General features: G+C 37.6%; 1 protein-coding gene, 1 non-coding gene and 1 pseudogene across 7 annotated transcripts; 2 read left to right on the forward strand and 1 right to left on the reverse strand.

Moving 5' to 3' along the window:
- Positions 1 to 7,037: 7,037 nt before the first annotated feature.
- TRNAA-UGC (transfer RNA alanine (anticodon UGC)) lies at positions 7,038 to 7,110 on the reverse strand. The gene has a single exon. It is a non-coding gene; the product is annotated as a tRNA-Ala (tRNA).
- Positions 7,111 to 8,509: 1,399 nt separating this feature from the next.
- On the forward strand, positions 8,510 to 17,710 carry LOC140825483 (uncharacterized). Of its 6 annotated transcripts, none has more exons than XM_073187289.1 (13): positions 8,510 to 9,455; positions 10,400 to 10,664; positions 10,900 to 11,085; positions 11,431 to 11,577; positions 11,674 to 12,123; positions 12,370 to 12,778; positions 12,860 to 13,438; positions 13,592 to 14,565; positions 15,152 to 15,339; positions 15,438 to 15,593; positions 15,798 to 16,032; positions 16,570 to 16,883; positions 17,066 to 17,710. In XM_073187289.1, the coding sequence occupies exons 1-13, from the start codon at positions 8,683 to 8,685 to the stop codon at positions 17,376 to 17,378; spliced, it is 4,989 nt and encodes a 1,662-aa protein (XP_073043390.1). In that variant the 5' UTR covers positions 8,510 to 8,682; the 3' UTR covers positions 17,379 to 17,710. The 6 variants fall into 6 exon arrangements, with proteins under 6 accessions (XP_073043390.1, XP_073043391.1, XP_073043389.1 ...); XM_073187290.1 differs by having other exon boundaries at positions 12,887 to 13,438; XM_073187288.1 differs by having other exon boundaries at positions 12,370 to 13,438.
- A 182-nt stretch (positions 17,711 to 17,892) lies between these two features.
- LOC140825484 (eukaryotic translation initiation factor 3 subunit K-like) lies at positions 17,893 to 20,753 on the forward strand (annotated as a pseudogene).
- The last annotated feature ends 565 nt before the right edge of the window (positions 20,754 to 21,318 follow it).

Here is a 21,318-nt window from a genome sequence, read left to right on the forward strand (position 1 = left end):
GTCAAGAGCAGCTGGACACGTGCATGTTCGGACGGTCCGAAGTGTATGATCGGAGGATCCGATCATGAGCTGTCAAGAGCCAATGGACACGTAGCGTTCGGACGTTCCGAAGTGGTGTTCGGAGGATCCGAACATGGCCTATAAATAGTGCTCGGATTTCTCATTTGTGACTTGCCATTCCTTGAGTTAAGTCTCCTCTTTGAGAGTTTTGGAAGGATTCTAGGGCTAGTTGTTGTTCGAGCGATAGCCAAGAGCTGCCGGGATTGGTAGCATAGCAGCGCCGGAGTTTCGAGGCAATCGACATCAAAGGGCTGTCGACGGACGAAGGTTTGGAATTTTATCAGTATTTATCTCAGGATTATCTAGTTAAGTCTGGTAGATAAGTTTAGTGATGGTTTTCACTTGATGAATAGGCTTGGATTAGACCTGTTGTCTGGTTGTTCCAGTGAATTAGGATTGCTGTGATAGAGGTACGAAAGTACTATCCGAGATATCCTGGTTGAGTATACATTCTTATATGTGTTGCATGATTATGTGGTGCATTGATATATGTCATATGATGCATGCTATTATGTCACGTTTATTACTGCACGTTGCATTTCATGTTGAGCCGTATTCTCCTTCGAGATAGCCTTTACTGTTGAGCTGTATCTCTTTCGAGATAAGCTATATCTTGGGGCCGCTCAGCCCTGTCTTGTGGACGCATGGACACCGAGAGTACACAGTGGCCGACGGGTCGGGAGGGCTTCGGTGGTCCGGGACATTTTAGGTCCACGTCTGTCTTGTAGTGGATGCAGTGACCCAGAGGTGTACCGCGCGGCACTATCCACTTGGCGCCTCTAGACTGAGCATTGTTGAGATCCTTTCCTTTGTGACTCCTGTTTCTTGACTACCCCGGTATCATGATCATAGCATGTGCATTTCATATAGGTCTGTATACTCATACTTTTGTACTGGGCGTTCTTATCGCTCACGTCCTCGGTTTTGTTTATTCTTGGACACCCCATTTCCCACGGGGCAGGCCTCAGGTTGGACAGCTCAGGAGGAGCAGGAGGAGGACGTTGAGTAGCTGGTTGGTTAGTTTATCGGTATTTGTTTTGATTCGATATGGTTGTATTGGATATTTTATTTTGAGTTATTCTAGACTTCGATTGGGTTGTATAACCATTATTTTGTTGACTTTTCCGCTGTTATCTCTGATTATTGTTAATTAGGTTAATTGCATGCTTAGTTCTCAATTAGTAGGTGATTCTGGAACGGGTCACTACATTTATGGTATCAGAGCATGCATGCGATTTTGGGATATAGATTCTGTTTTGGGATTTCCGTTGACCAATTTACTAGTTTCCCCATTCTATGTTGTAGCAATGGCTGACCACTTTGGTGATGAGAGTAGTCAGGGAAGTGTAGGTCGTTGGGGTGACCAGGACGATTTGTTAAGCGTCATAAGTTACCGCATGTTTCTCTAGATGTCATTCTTTCCGTTTCTACTCCGATGGGTCATTCGGTTTTAGCCAAGCGTCTAGTGATGGGTTGTCCCTTAGATTTGGAGGGTAATGATGTTGTTATTTTCGTTTTGTTCATTCTCTAAGCTTGATTTCGAGGACGAAATCGTTTTAAGGGGGGGAGAATGTAGTAGCCCGAATCCCAAATTGGGTAATTAACGGATTATTGGTGATTAAGAAGGTTTAATGTGTAATTTTGACCGAGTCATGATCGGACGGACCGAAGATGGTTCAGAAGCACCGAAGAGTTCGGAAGGTCCGAAGTGAGTTCGGTGGATCCGATCATTAGGTGTCAAGAGTTGATCGACACGTGGGAGTTCGGACGTTCCGAAGTGTAGGTTCGGTGGATCCGATCATGAGGTGTCAAGAGCAGCTGGACACGTGCATGTTCGGACGGTCCGAAGTGTATGATCGGAGGATCCGATCATGAGCTGTCAAGAGCCAATGGACACGTAGCGTTCGGACGTTCCGAAGTGGTGTTCGGAGGATCCGAACATGGCCTATAAATAGTGCTCGGATTTCTCATTTGTGACTTGCCATTCCTTGAGTTAAGTCTCCTCTTTGAGAGTTTTGGAAGGATTCTAGGGCTAGTTGTTGTTCGAGCGATAGCCAAGAGCTGCCGGGATTGGTAGCATAGCAGCGCCGGAGTTTCGAGGCAATCGACATCAAAGGGCTGTCGACGGACGAAGGTTTGGAATTTTATCAGTATTTATCTCAGGATTATCTAGTTAAGTCTGGTAGATAAGTTTAGTGATGGTTTTCACTTGATGAATAGGCTTGGATTAGACCTGTTGTCTGGTTGTTCCAGTGAATTAGGATTGCTGTGATAGAGGTACGAAAGTACTATCCGAGATATCCTGGTTGAGTATACATTCTTATATGTGTTGCATGATTATGTGGTGCATTGATATATGTCATATGATGCATGCTATTATGTCATGTTTATTACTGCACGTTGCATTTCATGTTGAGCCGTATTCTCCTTCGAGATAGCCTTTACTGTTGAGCTGTATCTCTTTCGAGATAAGCTATATCTTGGGGCCGCTCAGCCCTGTCTTGTGGACGCATGGACACCGAGAGTACACAGTGGCCGACGGGTCGGGAGGGCTTCGGTGGTCCGGGACATTTTAGGTCCACGTCTGTCTTGTAGTGGATGCAGTGACCCAGAGGTGTACCGCGCGGCACTATCCACTTGGCGCCTCTAGACTGAGCATTGTTGAGATCCTTTCCTTTGTGACTCCTGTTTCTTGACTACCCCGGTATCATGATCATAGCATGTGCATTTCATATAGGTCTGTATACTCATACTTTTGTACTGGGCGTTCTTATCGCTCACGTCCTCGGTTTTGTTTATTCTTGGACACCCCATTTCCCACGGGGCAGGCCTCAGGTTGGACAGCTCAGGAGGAGCAGGAGGAGGACGTTGAGTAGCTGGTTGGTTAGTTTATCGGTATTTGTTTTGATTCGATATGGTTGTATTGGATATTTTATTTTGAGTTATTCTAGACTTCGATTGGGTTGTATAACCATTATTTTGTTGACTTTTCCGCTGTTATCTCTGATTATTGTTAATTAGGTTAATTGCATGCTTAGTTCTCAATTAGTAGGTGATTCTGGAACGGGTCACTACAAGTTGTATCTATATTTGTGGTACTATAAACATTGCTTAGCTTGTAAAGTTCTTCAAAATAGCTAGGTTGTTCTGAATCGGAGTGAAGAGTTTTTAAATTGACAAAAACTTATGTGAGACGGTCTCACGAGTCGTATTTTGTGAGACAGATCTTCAATCCGACTAGACTAATGAAACAATATTACTTTTTATTGTAGATATGAATCGAGTCAATTGATCTCACCCACAAGACCATCTCACAAAATATTTATTCTTTAAATTTTCTTAGCTTGAATTCATCAATTCTTGAGTTAAGTTCGAGTTATGGAAATTAAGATCAACTACGTATTAGAATATCATATTATATTGTATATGAAGAGATACTCTTCTTAAACCTACTTTATTTTTCAACATTTGTAATCACGTTAACTTCTCTTTATATGTAAATCATATTATAATCGCAGATGTCAATAAAATTTTGTACTCGTAAGTAAAATATATTTATTCTTTTAATTTTTGATGACGTGAAAATGAACCAAATCATCCGGTTCACGCAGTAGCTTGCAAGTTGCGTAAGTACAATTTTTGTATAACAGACTTGTTCGAAAAGATGTTAACAAAGAGAATCAAACATCTATAATTAGTTAAAAATTCATATATTTCACCGACTTGGATGCCATATAGAGCTTAACGATAATTTTTGTATCTTTGTTCCATGCCGATGCTCGAATTCTAAAATAAATTAAATATTACATATGTTTTTTGTTTCTAATAAATGTATCTCTTAACTAGGTTCATCATTTAATATATATGTGGCATCAGAACTGTACCATATGATGAATCTTACCAGGGATTCGCGCAATAATATATAGTCAAAAAGTAATAGGAAAAATAAATTGTTATATATATATATATATGTGTGTGTGTATATATATATAATTTAATAATAAAATAAATTTATTAACTATATTAAGTATTGCGATTTTTTATAATCTCGAGAGAACGATAGATTTACAAAACAATAAAATATTGGCAGCCTCGTGCTGGAAATTTCCTCTATATTCTGGTCTGAAGTCTTTGCATTAGGTGAAAATGAGGTAGCTAATTAGCCATCGTTCAGAAATTAAAGAAGAAATCAAAGCTGTAATATATACTCTTTAAAATCATTAATTAATAATTACCTATCTACCTTAAATATTATTAATATTTGACAATGTTTAGATTAAATATTTAAAGCAGAAGGGCAAAAAAATAAATTATCCTGGCTGTTTGGAATCTGATTATTGTGTGTTTATTAATATTATCATGTAGTTTAAACCTCAGTTCCATTTCCATTAATTTAATTTATTTAATCCAAGCTAATAATAATCGTGTCTCCCACTCCTTCAAGCTTCCCTCAGGCAATCTAACGAAGGGGCAGACCTTTATTAGTAAATTAAGGTCAATATTTGTTCGATCAAATATATTTATTTATATACACACATATTATTTACAGGATAGTAAAAGATTGGAAATAATAAATTATTATATTTTATCCACCTTATTCTAAAGCCAAACTGTGCGGTCAAATTTAGACCACCTTAGTCTACTCCTTGGCATTGTTCAATGCACATTAATAAGTTAGTGAAAAACAATAAACCACTTGATTTGTTTCTAATTAGAAAGAACACCAACCCCCAACATTCTTTGTTATTTAATTTAGGGCATGGTTTGATTTTGTCTTGTCCCGCTTGTTCAACTGACGGCTCATATACAACGGTCTCATGAAACACGTCGACTTATAAAAACTATCACAATATCATAGTCCGCCATTTTATTTATTTTGAACAATACTTTTTTCTTTTATTTAAGAGTGAGTAAGTCTCATATACAACGGTCTCATGAAACAGTCGACTCCGTCTAGACATACAGTAAAAAATAATATTTTTTTTACATAAAACAATATTTTTACTCAAATCAACATATATTACACAATATATTCTTAAAATAACAATAAAAAAACATCTCTTAACTATTTTTAAAAACTATATTTAGAGAACAATTATTTTTAAAATATTTCATTAATTTTTTTTTTATAAAATATAGTCCGACTAACGTACTTTATTTTTTCGCTTACAAAACGTTGAAAATATTTTTAAAATATATGCTCAAAAAAAATCTAAACTCTTCTGGCTCTCAAACTTCTATTTTCTTTTAAAAAACCCTTTAATTGATCTAGTCGGGTTTCTTCTCCATGGTTGTGTAATTGTATTCGAACATTCCAGATTATTCTATGCAATTGAGTTCGAGGCACACAGCTGAAGTACAAACAGAATTAGTACAAAATCCTTTTGAATTGCTTCATAATTATTGTACTTTCATTGTTCTAACCAAATAAATTAATAAATAGATGCAAGAAAGTCATTTTTTCTTTTAAATAACTTTGATCGGTTACTTCATTTAATTTTTTTTATATCGAATTCCGTCCACTGCTCCAAAAGTAATTGAAATATGTTTATTATTTTCAAATTAAACCTATAATTTTAATATTTTTAATACGAGAAAATTTAAAATATTTTAAACTCCAGTTTATGATCAGTGCGCCTTAATGCTTAATTAATTGCTAGCCTCATTCGTTTTAGTCAGACATAATTATTGTTCTCTGTCCACAATTTCTACGTGCCTCTAAACCACTTTATTAGCGTACGTCCTATAATCATTCATTATCATCGGCAAATTTGAATTTTCTTGTTTAATATTTTCCTTTTTTAAAAATATTTCAAACAAAACTTTAAATTATACAAAGTTGTCGTTAGAAAATGAAGGAACATCTACTGATTTGATGGATTTTTTGTTGTAAAATAACAAGTTGCGTGTTTGATTTCTCAAGTGTCTTTTTATATTGGGCGGAATATTATTGTGAATATGTCTTTTGTGAGACGGTCTCACGAATTTTTATCTGTGAGACGGGTCAAAATTTTTATCTGTGAGACGGGTCAACCCTACCGATATTCACAATAAAAATTAATATTCTTACCATAAAAAGTAATATTTTTTCGTGGATGATCCAAATAAAATATTTGTCTTACAAAATACGATCCGTGAGATCGTCTCACACAAACTTTTGTCTATTATTGTATGTTGCGATTAAACTGCACCATTTAAAATGTCAAAAGATCCTTGCCTCCTTCTGCGCTTACGGAGAAATTTGAAAAATTATAATTCTCCCACCAATAAAAATCTTTTTGTTAAAAAAATTTGATATCTATGTACTACATTTAAAAGAGAGCTGATAATTTACACCTCATTTTGTGTTATTTAAACTAATTTTAATTTATTCATAAATGAAGTGCAAATAATAAGAAATGAAATGTAAACATTAACATTATATTCAAAAATAGCTTAGAAATATTCTTAATAATTAACTTTAATACTGATGAGTTGTTTCTGATTCAGAATATTACTTTAATTAAGATTGAAACTCGAATATAATTTAACTTCAAAAGATGGTTAAAAAAAAGATTGTCAAAGCGCATATATGGACAACAAACATACCCATTCAAATTCATAAATGAATATTTAAATCGTGAAATTTATAAGACAATGAGTGACTCAAATATGAGCACTTTAACACATAATAGTGGAATTTGAGCTATGATATAATGTTAAAATTGAGACTTTGACCGAACTCAACGATAAAAACTAACTCAAGAAATAAGATTGGCCGAATTCATACATACAAATATCAAATTTTTTATCCAAACGACAACTTTCTTGAATTGGAGCAAAAGACAGAATTGTGGCCCATTGGTTTCTAATGGAATGATGAAAAAGAATTAAGATACAAATTATTCGCATGGTAAATTGATTAATCAATAACTTCGTAACCATACGCCACGTAGGTGAATTGAAATTATGATTACGGAATAAATTAAAATAATAGATGGAGATGCGGGGGATCGAACCCCGTGCCTCTCGCATGCAAAGCGAGCGCTCTACCATTTGAGCTACATCCCCTGTCGAATCTTCACAGTTTTTTTTATATATATCGAATAAACTGGGCCAATCGGCAAGTGCAACTTGATTAGGCTTGGAAGAGTTTGCAGCAACCCAATATCATTCATGTCTCAAAAGCCCAATACTGGAACAACAAAGAGGTAAAAAAAAAATATATGTTGTGAAGGGCTTAAGTTTTCTTTCTTTATTTATTTTTTAAATGAAGGGCTAGTTTTATTTGTTAAGGCTGCGTTTGGTTCGGGTGATTAGGAGGGATTGATTATTTTATCCTACCTAGTCAGTCGTTTGGTTCGCGTGATTATTTAACCAAGTCAATACTTCCTATGAATGATTAGGTTATATTAGATGGGTTAAAATAATACCTCCTCACCCCCTAGGATTATTTATCCAAATCTTAATCCTTCATATTTTTCAATTTTACCCTTCTCCTATATCCAAACTCACTACCGCTTCCCGCCATGACCGCCGCCACCGGCCACCGCCTGCCGCCGCCCCGCCGCCGCCAGACCACCGTCGGCCGTCGCCGGTAGACCACCCACAGCCGGCGTCGCCGCCACCCCCCGTCGACGTTGACGGCCGCCAGACCTCCCACCGGCGGCGTCGCCGGCTGTCGCCGCCAGACCACCCACCGTCGGCGTCGCCGCCGAACTGCCGCCGTCGCCAGCCTGCCGCCGTCGCCGCCAGAGTGGAAGAAAAAAAAAGAAAGGGCAATTTTGTCCTTTCATCAAAAAATTTAAAATTATCCCACACTTAAAAAATCATACCAAAACATAACACCATATAATACATTCCTACAACAATCATTTTCTTTATCATTTACTTACTAATCATTAGTTTATTTTATCCTCCAAACCAAACGCAGCCTAAGGATTATTTTACCCAAAAAAATTTGAGGTTTAACATCATTGCATTATGGACTTTTGACTCGAACTTTGATTTGAAGAAGACAAAAATTTGTGTGAGATGGTCTTACAGGTCGTATTTTGTGAGATATATATTTTATTTGGGTCATCTATGAAAAACTATTACTTTTTATGTTATGAATTTTATTTTTTATTGTAAATATCGATAAAATTGACCTGTTTAACATATAAAAATTCTTGAGACTTTTTCACAAAAGACTTAGTCATTGAAAAATAACTATATCATCCATCTATCGAAGCGAGTGGTTTCTTTTATTATTAATGTATTGGATTTTTGTGGAATCATCATACGCACGTACACGTGTCTGTGATGGAACATTAGCGAAATTTTCGTCATTTGAAATATTTGATTAATTTTTATTCTCTCACTTTTTTAACAATTTTTTTTAATATAAAATTTAAACGAGCAGACCCAGCCAGTTAACCAAGACCGCGATGAGTTTGGCTGGCTTGACCATCCGGAGGCTCGACATTCCTATGTTTCAATTGTTTGAAGTAACGTACACGCGTCTGTGATGGAACAGGAGCCCAACTTTACGTTATTCGCAACCATCAATTCAAAACCAGCGCCACTGCTGCAGCTTCCGCCACCTTCTCATTTTCCACCGCTACTTTTCATCCATAAATCCTCCACAAATTTCAAACTTTGATGCTGCCGCCTGCGTGTGAAATGATCCACGCTTTCCCTCACAACCTTACATCTTCAGCAGTCTACAAGCGGGCCTCCCGTCCTTCCCGTCACCATCACCATCCCTGTAAACGTAGCCGTTTGAAGCCCTTTTCTATCTGTAGCCACTTTAATGCTTCATCTTTGATTTCCGTGAATTTATTTCATAGCCTACTATCTCAAATTCCTTCGCTGAGCTACCTAGATTACATTGCCCCGACTCTCGGGTTCGCCTCTGGCCTCGCTCTTTATCTTTCTTCTAAATCCCGGAAAGCGAACCCTGAAAAAAGCAGTGATTTTGATTCTACTATCGGGGAGTGGATTTTGTTTTCGAGTCCTACTCCGTTTAATCGTTTCGTGACGTTGCGTTGCCCGTCAATTTGTTTCCCTGGAGGTGAGTTGCTGGAGAATGTGATGGAGAAGCTCGTCGAAGAGGATACGCATTTTGTGAATTCGAGCCGTGGGAGGATAGTTCTCGGTAAGAGCGAGGAGGATGGGATTCTGGAGAAGGTGGCGTATCAGAGGCTCTGTGTGGTCTCGGAGGGCGGTGGAGTTTTATCCTTGGATTGGCCGGCCAATTTGGAGTTAGAGGAGGAGCGAGGATTGGATACTACAATTTTGATTGTTCCAGGAACTGCAGAAGGGAGTTATGAGGGGAAAATTAAGCGATTAGTTTGTGAGTGTTTGAGAAGAGGGGTGTTTCCAGTTGTCATGAATCCAAGAGGGTGTGCGGGCTCACCGTTGACCACTCCTCGGTTAGTTTTATCCAAAATTAATCTCGTTCAAGTTTTTGTTCACTTGCTACTGTTGTTTATTTATTATGTGGATCAATCCAAGGGCATAGTTTGGCATCTGAAAAGGCCTTTTAATTAGAGCTAACATGTCGAAATCATGAAAATTGGTTGCGACATTGTTCAGTGTTTTGCAGCGGGGCAGCTAGTTGGGGTTAAGTGTACAGAATATACAGAATATAGAGAGTAGATCCCAGTTTCTTTTTTCTTATTGTCAGAAAATCAGAATGTTTTTGTTTGTGAATTCTTCATGTTTACTTTTTTTTTTTATGCTTTTGTTGAGTTACAACCAACTTTGAGGTTACCAAATAGTACAATGTCTTTTCAAGTTTTCCTCAACAAGTTGGTTATCGCATGAAATAAATGCTGTTTATTTTTTATAATAGACACATTTTTCTTCAACCAATCTCCGTGGCACTGCCAAATTATATCAAATATTTCATGATCGTCGATGTGTTCAGATGCATGCTTATTAGAACTTCTGAATGAAGCTTTTTGAAAATTCTTTTCATCATGCATGGCTTCTTTTATTTTTATTTTTTAATCATGGCAAGCCCGGTAAGGTCCAGCTCTTTTTCCCCCCCTGTGTGCTTTGACCTTATTTGCAGGCTCAGTGATTCAATCTCCTTGCCTGCTGTTGCCTTTTACCTAGCGTAGAAACGATAATCAATTGTTCTTCAAATGTGTTAAGTTATCAATGTTTGTGTGAACTTACAAGTTTCTTGAAAACTGTGTTAAAGGGAAAAAAATAGGCAATTCTGACGGCTTCAATCGGATAAAATTAAAAACAAAATAACTTTGTTAATCATCCAGTTTGATGTCCAGGTTCCTAGTTGAGAAGATTCTTTCATTCCTGGACCAGCAAAACAAGCTGATAGTAGGACGCTGTAACTACTTCATTTATGTAGGTTATTTACAGCGGCTGACAGCGATGATATATTCACAGTTGTTCAGTTTATCCACAAGAAAAGACCGTGGACTACATTTATGAGTGTAGGATGGGGATATGGTGCCAATATGCTGACAAAATACCTGGCTGAATATGGAGAGCGAACACCTCTTACTGCTGCAATATGCATAGACAATCCATTTGACTTAGAGGCGGCCACCCGGTTAACTACGGAGGACATGAAGCTAACCAGAGGTTTGGCCAGTATACTTCAACGTAACAAGGTTGCTATTTTCCACATATATGCTCTTGTTTTTCCTTTTCTTTTAAGAACTTTAATTTATGCTTGTTTTTTTTGCCTAATTGGTGGTCTTTAAAATAGAATTATTCCTTATAAAAGGAAATGTTATTTTGAAAATCCTCCTATTTTATGGCAGCGTTTATGTGGCCTGGGGTGCAGCTTGCTGAACTTGCCAATTTCCATGTCTTCTTTATCATAACCGTTCCTTTGCCTTTCAGGAATTATTTCAAGGTCGAGGAAAAGGATTTGATGTGGAAAAGGCTCTCTTGGCATCATCCATAAGAGATTTTGACAGTGCAATATCAATGGTGTCTCATGGATTTGACAACGTTGAAGACTTCTACGGAAAATCCAGTACTCTAGATGTTGTGGGCAAAGTGAAGATTCCTGTTTTTTTCATTCAGGTTGTATTTTCATTCTTTGATGCTATGCTTCAACAAGGAGACCAATGTTGGACCTTTGAGTCTTTGACCATCATATGAATCATGGAAAACTCCTCTCTGTATTTGCAAAGTATATAATCAACATTTTTGCTTTGTCTATGACACTGAGAAACATATCTTAAAAATGAGATTTGATGACCTGGATGGTTTGGATAGACCTGCTCTTCATATATGTTTCCAAGTAATAACTTTAAATAACACTATTCATTTAAATAGAATTATTGGTTTTGGGGCAATTTACTTGGGTATGTTCTTGCTGAATCATGTGATTTCTAAGTGACAATTGTTGTTTATTAATTCATACAGAACGATGATGGAACATTTCCAATGTTTTCCGTTCCAAGGGCTTTGATTGCAGAAAATCCATACACGAGTTTGCTTCTTTGTTCTTATTTATCATCGGGTAGAGATAGTGGATTATATTTCTCTTGGTACCTGAACCTAGCCATCGAGGTAACTTTCTCCTTTGTCATCTGAATAAAGTTTAGCCTGTATGTATGATTGATATGCACTGATGATTGCGAAAAATTCTTTCATGCATCCATGCAGTGGCTCAGTGCTGTGGAGCTTGGACTTCTAAAAGGCCGTCACCCGCTTCTGAAAGATGTCGATGTCAATATAAATCCTTTGAAGGGTTTGACATTGTTAGGTGGTAAAGCTTCTAGTAAATCTGATGGTGAAAACAAGCTCCTGAATTTCCCTAATGGCTATTCTGCTAAAAATTCTAAGTCAAAGATGCTGGACACGTATGATGCTAAGGCGAAACTTCAGTCAAGATCTGCAAGAGATATAGGAAGGATGCCTCCTCAAACTGAAGGACGGCAAGCCGAGGGTAGTGATGTAGGATGCCAACTTAATGCTAATGATGCAAAACTAGAAGACAAAGCATCTAAATCTTCTGAGAATGAAAGAGGACAAGTGCTACAAACTGTGGAAGTGGTCATGAGTATGCTTGACGTGACCATGCCAGAAACTCTTTCAGAAGAACAGAAAAAGAAGGTACTGCCCATAACGTGCTTATACTTCACACCTGTCAGCTTGCGATTCTATAGGTAATATATGTTTAGGCTTGATGCAAATTCATGTACAAACGTCATGTATATATCTTCATGGAGATATGCCTTTGCAAACCCTCTAAGCCTGGTATGATGAACTTGAAAGTTTAATTGTTGACACAGAAGACAAATCTGAAGAACTTCATAGCTAAGAAACACTGATCTAATCAGAAACAGTAACGATTTTCAGGTCCTTGATGCTGTGGGTCAAGGGGAGATGCTGATGAAAGCGTTGGAAGATGCTGTGCCTGAAGATGTACGCGGAAAGCTTACTAGCTCTGTTTCTGAAATTGTGCAGAGTCAAAGATCTAATATAAAGTTTAACGAACTCTTAAAATTGGGGCACATTCCTTACGTAGCATCAGGAGTGAACTCAAAATTGCAAGAAAAAATTGGACTATCAAGAGGAAGTGATGACGAGGCTCTCTTTTCTGATCAAAATAAAAGGAGCAATGAAGCTGGAGATGGTCCTCCTGTAGATATGGAGTTAGCGAATCAGCAATCAGAAGAACATGAAAAATCTAAGGATTCAGGTTTGAGTCAATCTATAGGCAGCCAATTGGACGACAATCTTGCCACAGAAAAAAACAAACAGAATGGTATGAAAAATAATTCTGAAAATGAACAATTTCCTGGGCATAATTTATCAAACACCTCTGATGACAATGGAAATGTGACAGAAATGAGTGCTAACCAAGAGTTTTCAGGCCAGAACAAAGGGCCTGGTGAATCCCAGAATATTTCCAACAACCTAAAGGAAACAGAAAGAGAAAAAGTTGAAGGTCAATCAAACCTGAAAGAAAATGATAATGGGGACGTGTCTGATGTATCAAATGATAAAAGTGAGGTGAAGGAAGCTGATCACATTAATGGGAATTCTGGTGCTCCATCCTCTACGGAGACTCAACCCGCAGAAAATGAAGCAGAAAACAATCAGGAGAAGAAAGAGAAAGATCCACAGCCTGTTTCAAGTCAAATTAATGCTGCCCCCCCCAGCTTCAATATGTCGCAGGCGTTAGAAGCCTTAACAGGGTTTGATGATTCCACTCAAGTTGCTGTTAATAGTGTATTTCAGGCAATTGAGGGCATGCTTGATCAGTTGCAGGTGAAAAGAGAAGATCAGAATAAAGCGAAGGATGAAAGCGATGAACTAGATTTCAATAGAAGGGACATGGAAAAAAATTTGAGGGAAGGCACTCCCAATCTCAAGGATCTTGACCATGAGTCAGAAAGTGTGTATAATCTCTGGAGAAACCCAGGTACTATTTCCGTGAATTCAAGTGTTTTGTTAATCCAGGAAGATGTAAACCACATTATGCATTTGATCGACTCCATTATAGTCAGCTGACAAACAAAATAAGGAGGCACTTTTGTCTGAACTTTGAAAACATTTGATTTGTTTTATGTCTCAGGGGTTCCAGGTTATATGGCTGCTTTTCCATATGGGGACCCACTTTACAAGGAATACCTCAAGGCTCGCCTTCTTTCAGAGTTGAGAAAATTCAAGCCTGCAGTTTTGGATGCAAAATCAGCTTTGCCTCTCGACTATTTTCCCGAAGATGGTCGGTGGAGACTCCTGGAACAAATAGAAGATGATGGTACGTCCGGTGTAAAAATTGCAACTCATGAAGTTGGTTCTAGGGCTAGCCAGATAGATTCTGATTCTAGATCTAAGTATACTAACAATATCATTGAACCCTCTTATGCGATACTGGATTCTGGAAAGCAGCAGAAAATAAATGAAGAATTTGAGGAAATGAACATTGCATCTGAGCACACTGACTTCGGCGAGTTGGATAAGTCTATGCTTTCTGTTAAAAATATTATAGTAGAATGTTTAAATGTAGAAGTTTCTAGGAGGGTCAGTGCTGACATGGAAGAACTGAAGCTTGAAATAGCTAGGGATATAGAACGTGTCGCAAATGCTGTGTCTCTGGCTGCAAGGCGCGTAAAGGAAGACATGTGCGAGCAGAATGACCATCCGTTGAATGCAGTTGGCTCTCTTCACAGCGAGAATATAATGAGAGCTATTTCATTTGCTATTGAGGATACCCAATATTTAAAAAGAGTACTGCCTGTTGGGGTTATTGTTGGCTCTAGTTTAGCTTCACTTAGAAATTTTTTCAATGCATCTGCATTGGATAGTAATGGTGAAAAAGATGCAAATTTTCATCAGGTTCAAAAGTCAGATGCCAGTATTATTCCAGTTGACAAAAAAGAGGCTAATCAGCGGCTTCCAGTGAAATACGAAGATGAAAGCAGTCTTTGCCCGCTGGTTAGCAAAGATGAGGATAAGATTACTTTCCAACGTTCAAACGACAATAAAGTAATGCTAGGCGCTGTTACAGCTGCTCTAGGGGCATCTGCATTGCTTATTGGTCAACAGGTATCAACTAATCATGGTGAATCATTAAGAATTTGATGTACATGATGAACCTCTTCTTGGATTCATCTTTGTGTTTTATGGTTCCTAGTGTTCATTATTAACATCAATAGTCGATTTCAGCATCTTTCAATTTAGAAGAAGGCCAGTTAAACAATGCTATATTGTTTCAACCTGGCACTTTATCTCCAGAAAGTCTTTTGAAGCAGCGGTAATATTCAGTTAAAAACTTAACTAGAGGCATGTGGTGAGCTGCAGTGGAAAAAAGTTACTTTGTTCGAGTCACGGCTCTATAGATTGTAAATTGCTTTTGCTCAAACAATCTCTGAAGTTTTTGGGGAAAAGTACATGATTCCAAAGTTTACTTGTATTAGATTATAATTGTTATATATGCCAAATTCCATCGCGTGGACTGTGGAGTTTTTGTTATCAAGAAAGAAGACGATGGTTGGATATATATGGTTGACCATACCTTTTCATTTGTTACCTATCTTGTGCATGTGTAGATGATCATGACCACTCTCTGATGCACACCCTGCTTCTGGTCTTTAGTTTGAATTCTGTTAACTTTTCAATGATGTGCTTGTAGAACACTGATACTGGTGGATCTTTAATGGACTCCCTTGAGGAGGAAGCAAATAGTGAAGATCTCTCCAAGCTTGAAGAAATGCCGGAGAGAGCTCAGAAAAATACAGTCACAAGTCTTGCGGAAAAAGCAATGTCTGTTGCTAGTCCTGTGGTTCCTACAACAGAAGATGGGGAAGTGGATCATGCAAGGTTTGCGGGGTCATTCTTTCTTGTCTTCTGATGTCTGTCTTTGTTTTATTTGATTTTATTCGTCAATTGAGAGGTTGAAATTTTAACTCCAACAATAGGCTGGTAGCCATGCTAGCAGAACTGGGACAGAAGGGGGGAATTTTGAGACTGGTTGGAAAAGTTGCGCTGCTTTGGGGTGGAATACGTGGTGCAATGAGTGTAACTGACAGGCTCATTTCATTTCTGCATTTTGCTGAACGTACACTGTTTCAGAGGTGAATATCTGCATCTGTTTTCGTATGACCAGGTTTTTGAAACTAAAAAGTTCATTACATCAGTATATGTTGGATGATAATGGTAATTCATTTGTGGAAAATTTCGCATCCTTTCTCCTCCTCCTGCTAGAAGTACATGCACATTGTATGAGATCTTGTGATTGTTGATTGATTTCCTTTCACCCCCCTGTTTTTCAAATTCAGAATTATTGGCTTTATATTCATGGTGCTGCTTCTATGGTCCCCTGTTGTTATTCCTCTGTTTCCATCTCTAATGCGAAGTTGGACGACTCAAAATCCGTTCAAAATTGTCGAGCTTACTTGCATAATTGGCCTGTATATTTCCGTAATGATAATGGTGGTGATGTGGGGGAAAAGAATTCGCAAGTATGATGATCCGTTGCTGCAATATGGTCTGGATTTTACTTCAATACCTAAGGTATGTACTTTATTTCTATGACTATCATGAGAAGATGATGCTGGTGAAGCCGGTCCTTTTGTTGTTTTTGCACGTTCATTGATGTATGATAGTACCATAACGATAGCAAATGTCTTTTAGCTTTTAAAAGCCTTTATATACCTTTTGGGGATATGAATCAACACGGAAAAATTCTCCTATCTTTTTTGGTAGCTTTTGTTGAAATTTTATCGTGTAAATTTTTAGTGCTTGATCTGGCCAAGAAACTTTTGATTCCATATTTTGTCATGCTGCTGCTTTTTTTTTTTTTTTCCAAAATCTTCTTTCATGGTTGCTTTTGGATAGAAGTAACTTCAAATCACTGTCTCCAAAACGTTTAACCAATTGAACCCTTGGTTTTGAGAAAGAGATCCTTGATGCTGGGACAATAATTTCTTTAATAAAAGTTCTTTCTGAGCCAAAAATTAGACTTCCTCATTGTTGCTTTACAATTTGGTCGATCTTTGACAATTTACTCTCACCCCACATTTTTCTGCTCTCCACTTGCCTTCATTGTAGTTCAAAAACTTCTTGATGGGTCTTGCTGGAGGGGCAATGCTTGTTTTACTGATACAGTTAGTAAACTCCTTACTTGGCTGCTTGCAATTGCGTTGGCCTACTACGTTATCTTCACCATATTCAGAACCCGTTACATTGATGAAGTCATATGCAAGTATGCTTTTGCTGATTGTTCAAGGAATTGCCACGGCAACTGGTGTTGCAACTGTGGAGGAATTGCTCTTTCGGTCATGGTTGCCCGAAGAAATTTCTACCGATTTTGGTTATCACCGTGGATTAATTATTTCTGGTCTTGCATTTTCTTTATCTCAAAGGTACTTCTTTCCGTATTATTTGCTCATGACATCTCTTTTTTTTCATGGTTTTCCATCGTTGTAACTTGTTAATGTTTGGAACTTTGACCTGAAGATTACTTTATATCTTTTGTGCGGATCCATTTATAAGGGTTATTTTGCTTTCATTTCTTCCACCTTATTTAATATTTATTGAAATTTAGATCAATATGGGAAGTACCCGGATTATGGTTACTGTCCCTGAGTTTGTCTGGAGCTCGTCAACAAAGTGAAGGTAGCCTCTCCCTTCCGGTCGGGATCCGTACAGGGATACTGGCTTGCAGTTTCATCTTAAAAACGGGTGGCTTTTTGACATATCGAGCTAATCTCCCTCTATGGTTTAGAGGTGGCCACCCTTCTCAGCCATTTAGTGGAGTAGTTGGTGTTGCATTCTCTTTAATTTTGGCGATCATCATGTACCCACGTCAGTCACCTCTTCACAAGACAAAAAACAAGCAGAGCAAGCAAAAACTATAGTCAATACATTTGATTCACATCGCGTTCTGGTTTTGGATGAATCCTTTCTTCGAAAGAGGACCTGAAAATGGCTCTTTTTCTGGATTCACGATTCGCATTTTTGAAACAAGACATATGAATGACGACAGGAAGGAGATGGCAGAGGTATATGAATTTATGACTGCAGTGACTTTGTATGCTGACATGTTGTAGTTCTAATGTATAGAGATATTTTTGTGAAATTATGGTGTACAAATAAATTTGTTGCCGGAAGCACTTGAATACGCAACTAATTTGGTTTATACGTAACATGGTTACTTTCATCGTACCTATCTTTGTACTCTCTTTAATATCACAGCTAATTGTTTGGGATAATATATGGAAGCTTCAACCATGCTTATTAAATATTAATATTAATAAAAAAAAAACAAAGAGAGAAGAAGGCTTCAGAGGGAAAACGGGGGGTATAATTGTAAAAAAGAGAGAAGACTTCAGAGGGAAAACGGGGGCATAATTGTCCAGCGGATAGAGAGATAAAAAGCCTTAAAACCATCTTTCTTCTTTCTTATCTATCTTGTGTGGGCACTCGCAGCATTGCAAAGCAAAGCTGAGGTTTTTAGGTTTCAAAAATAATTTCATCCATTACAACAAATCTCTCGCCAATTTTAAGAAGAAATGGGTAGAGAGGTAGTTAATACGACGACGGGTCAAAAGCAGCAATCGACGATGTCCTACACGGTGGAGCAGCTAATCTCCGTCAATCCGTACAACCCAGACATTCTCCCGGATCTGGAACTCTACGTCGATGAACAAGTATGTGTCTGTTTTGGGTAGATAATTGCTCGGTTTTTGTCAAAACCATGACAACCTAGCATTTTTTGCCGTATTTGATGTTTGATTGAAATCTTAGGTCTCGTCTCAAACCTACAGTTTGAATGCAAATCTCTGCCTTTTGCGACTGTACCAGGTTTGGATTTTTGATTTGTTTCATAGCTATTCTATTTTTTCTCCTGTTGATTTGTTAATTGTTGTTTGCTTTTTTGGGGGGAATGCAGTTTGAGCCGGAGAGAATTAGCACTCAAATTGTGGCTCGGATTTTAATCAAGGTACTTGTAGTTTGAAACGGAAATCATGGCCATCGTTTTTTCCTTATTTGCGAGTGTTGTGTTGTATAGATATGTGCTGATGTCTAAGATAATTTATCTGCAGGCGCTAATGGCGATGCCTGCTCAGGATTTCAGTCTTTGCCTCTTTCTCATTCCTGAAAGAGTGGTACGTCACCATCTTAAATACAATTGCTTGCCTCTCTTGTGTCATCGACTGAATTTACATTCAAGCTTTAACTTTGAACTATCTAGTTTGTACACTTTATGAACTGTTCTCGGTAGAGGGACATTGAATTGAATTTCCACTTCATTTCTTCAAAAGTAGCAAAGAATCATCAATGGGCTGCCAGTTACGAGTTTAACAGTTTGAACCATTGATTGAATCCTGGATGCTTTGAATTTTTTACTCTGTTAGTAGCTCATGGTATTTTTAACTTATGAAGAATTGATTGTTAGCCCGTGTGATTTTTTGCTTTTTGTGATCAGAATAGGAATTTGTGATTTTTTAGTATGAGATTTTCATCCTTGTCTCCTCTCATTGCTTTTGATCTCGATTTTCACTTTTTCTGAGGATTTATTTTTCCATATCTCTCTTTGAAACTGCCAGCAAATGGAGGACCAATTTAAGACTCTCATTGTTCTCTCGCACTTTTTGGAGGTATTTAATTTTTTTGTCCCTTTTCTCCTTTACGTGAAAAATAGTCCTGTATTGAATTATATGATTGGCATGCTATTAATATATGTGGATCTTATTATATATGATTATCTTTGTCTTCAGACTGCCAGATTCAGTCAGTTTTGGGATGAAGCTGCTAAGAGTCGCCATATATTAGATGTTGTGCCAGGTATATATGATACGATACTATTTTCTTTTCCCAGCATCAACCAGGATTATGGACTTTGAATACTTGATGATTTTATTCATGTTCCATCCCCCATTTCATGTGCGTATAGAAGCATATTTGTGCAGACTACATGGACATATGTCATATCTATGTTGTGCAAGGACTTCTAAAAGTTGAAAATAACTATATTTGACTTTTCGTATTACACGTATATCTATGGAAAGAGACGTGATAATCTGACCAGTGCCAGAACTAAATCCTGAAGCATGGGAATCTGCTGATTTTCTGGTGGTGGAATCACATCCAAATGTTGGGAAGGAAAAATCTTTTATAATGTTTAGGGAAAATTGCATCAACGCCTTTTATAAAAAAAATTAAAAATGATAAATCTCCCGTGTAATAAAAATAATTGCGTTGGAAGCCCTGTAATTTTAAAATCAGGCATAGATCCTTCAACAAATGCGCTAAATGTACTTCAGTTTTTTAAGCGCAAGGGTTATACGTGCTTGATTTAAAAAAATACAAGATATTATCCTGATTAGTATTTTGACGTTGTTTTATGTTTTTTTAGACTTTTCGCAAATGGCCTAGTGCAATACCTAATGTTCTATGTTGCCATAATTTGTTTCCTTTCAATGAAAGCGTGTTGGCTTCATTCATGTCTCATGTATTCACATTTGTGATGCTCCTTTCGGTACTCGCTTATTTTTCCTACTGTGTATGACACTTGCAGGTTTTGAACAAGCAGTTCAGGCATATGCAATCATGTTCTTTCGCTAATTTACAAAAAGGTCCCAAGGACTGTTTCTTGCCGAGGTATTGATTCTTTTTACTTTTCAGTGCGATTTTCTTAGGTTTTGAACTGCTGGATAAAAATTCCTCGCAGAGTTGATCACAATTGATGAGTTGCTTCAGCTTCATGCTGATACAGATTTTATTTTTCTTTTTAGTCTTCTGATGAATGGTTTTTTTTTTTACAGGCGATTAACATTGAGGGTTTGGCCCTAGACAAGTTTCTCGAGAGCCACATTGCAAATTCTGGTTGGTCCATAGAGAAGACGCAGGATAAGGGGCTACTCATCATCTTTCCACCCAACGAATTCAACCATCCCGAGCTTAAGAAAACCACTGCAGATGGTATTCAATTGGAACATGTTACCCGCATTTTCCCAATTCTTGGCTGATTCTGATTCATGCAAAGTGCGGTCTAAATCTAAACTCATATTTTGGCAGAGTTTAATCATGAATTACGTGTACGGATTTTACATAATAGGAGCCTGTGTTTAGATTTTTGGTGGGTAAAACCTTTTGTAGTCATGTCTCATGTTCACGCGATACAGCAAGAATTGAAAGAGCCTGTTTATTTGGTTTGATTAAATGGTCATGTGCACCATGAGATTATAGGTACTGGGTTTTTAACTGCCTGCTTTCAGGTTTATTATCTACCTGTCTACTGCATTTCTGCAAATCTGTACTTGGCCAATATTTTTTCTCCGTTGATGGTCATTGTAAAACAAGATAGTCCCTAAAAGTCGTATTGTTATTGGGGCTTGCGGTCAAGATTTGAACCATATTTTTATGGCATTTTTGGTAATTTTGAACTATTGTTTGGATTTGGAATTTTGAAACTGATATGGTGTATAAATGGAAGATGTTTACTCATGTTTTCCACGCTACATGATTGTTTTTTTTTAATCACTAAATAATTATATTAGACAATCACGTCGATACAAATATACGACATATCCATATTAAATAACACATCATAAACAACCTAACAAATGTAATGCATCATAACCAAATAGATATTGAAAACATTTATGAACATGCATCTGGATCTTGAAGAAGGTCCTGTAAATATCTGTGCAGTGTCCTCGAATATCGTAACAATGCTGGCAGTCCAAATGTTATAAACTGTTGAAGAAGGTCCTATAACTATCTGGTGCAGTGTCCTCGAATATGGTAACAATCCTGGCCGTCCAAATGTTATAACTGTCGCAGAGAGAGCCA

The sequence above is a fragment of the Primulina eburnea genome, chromosome 3, assembly GCF_022965805.1.
Source record: "Primulina eburnea isolate SZY01 chromosome 3, ASM2296580v1, whole genome shotgun sequence".
Classification (NCBI taxonomy): Eukaryota; Viridiplantae; Streptophyta; class Magnoliopsida; order Lamiales; family Gesneriaceae; genus Primulina; species Primulina eburnea.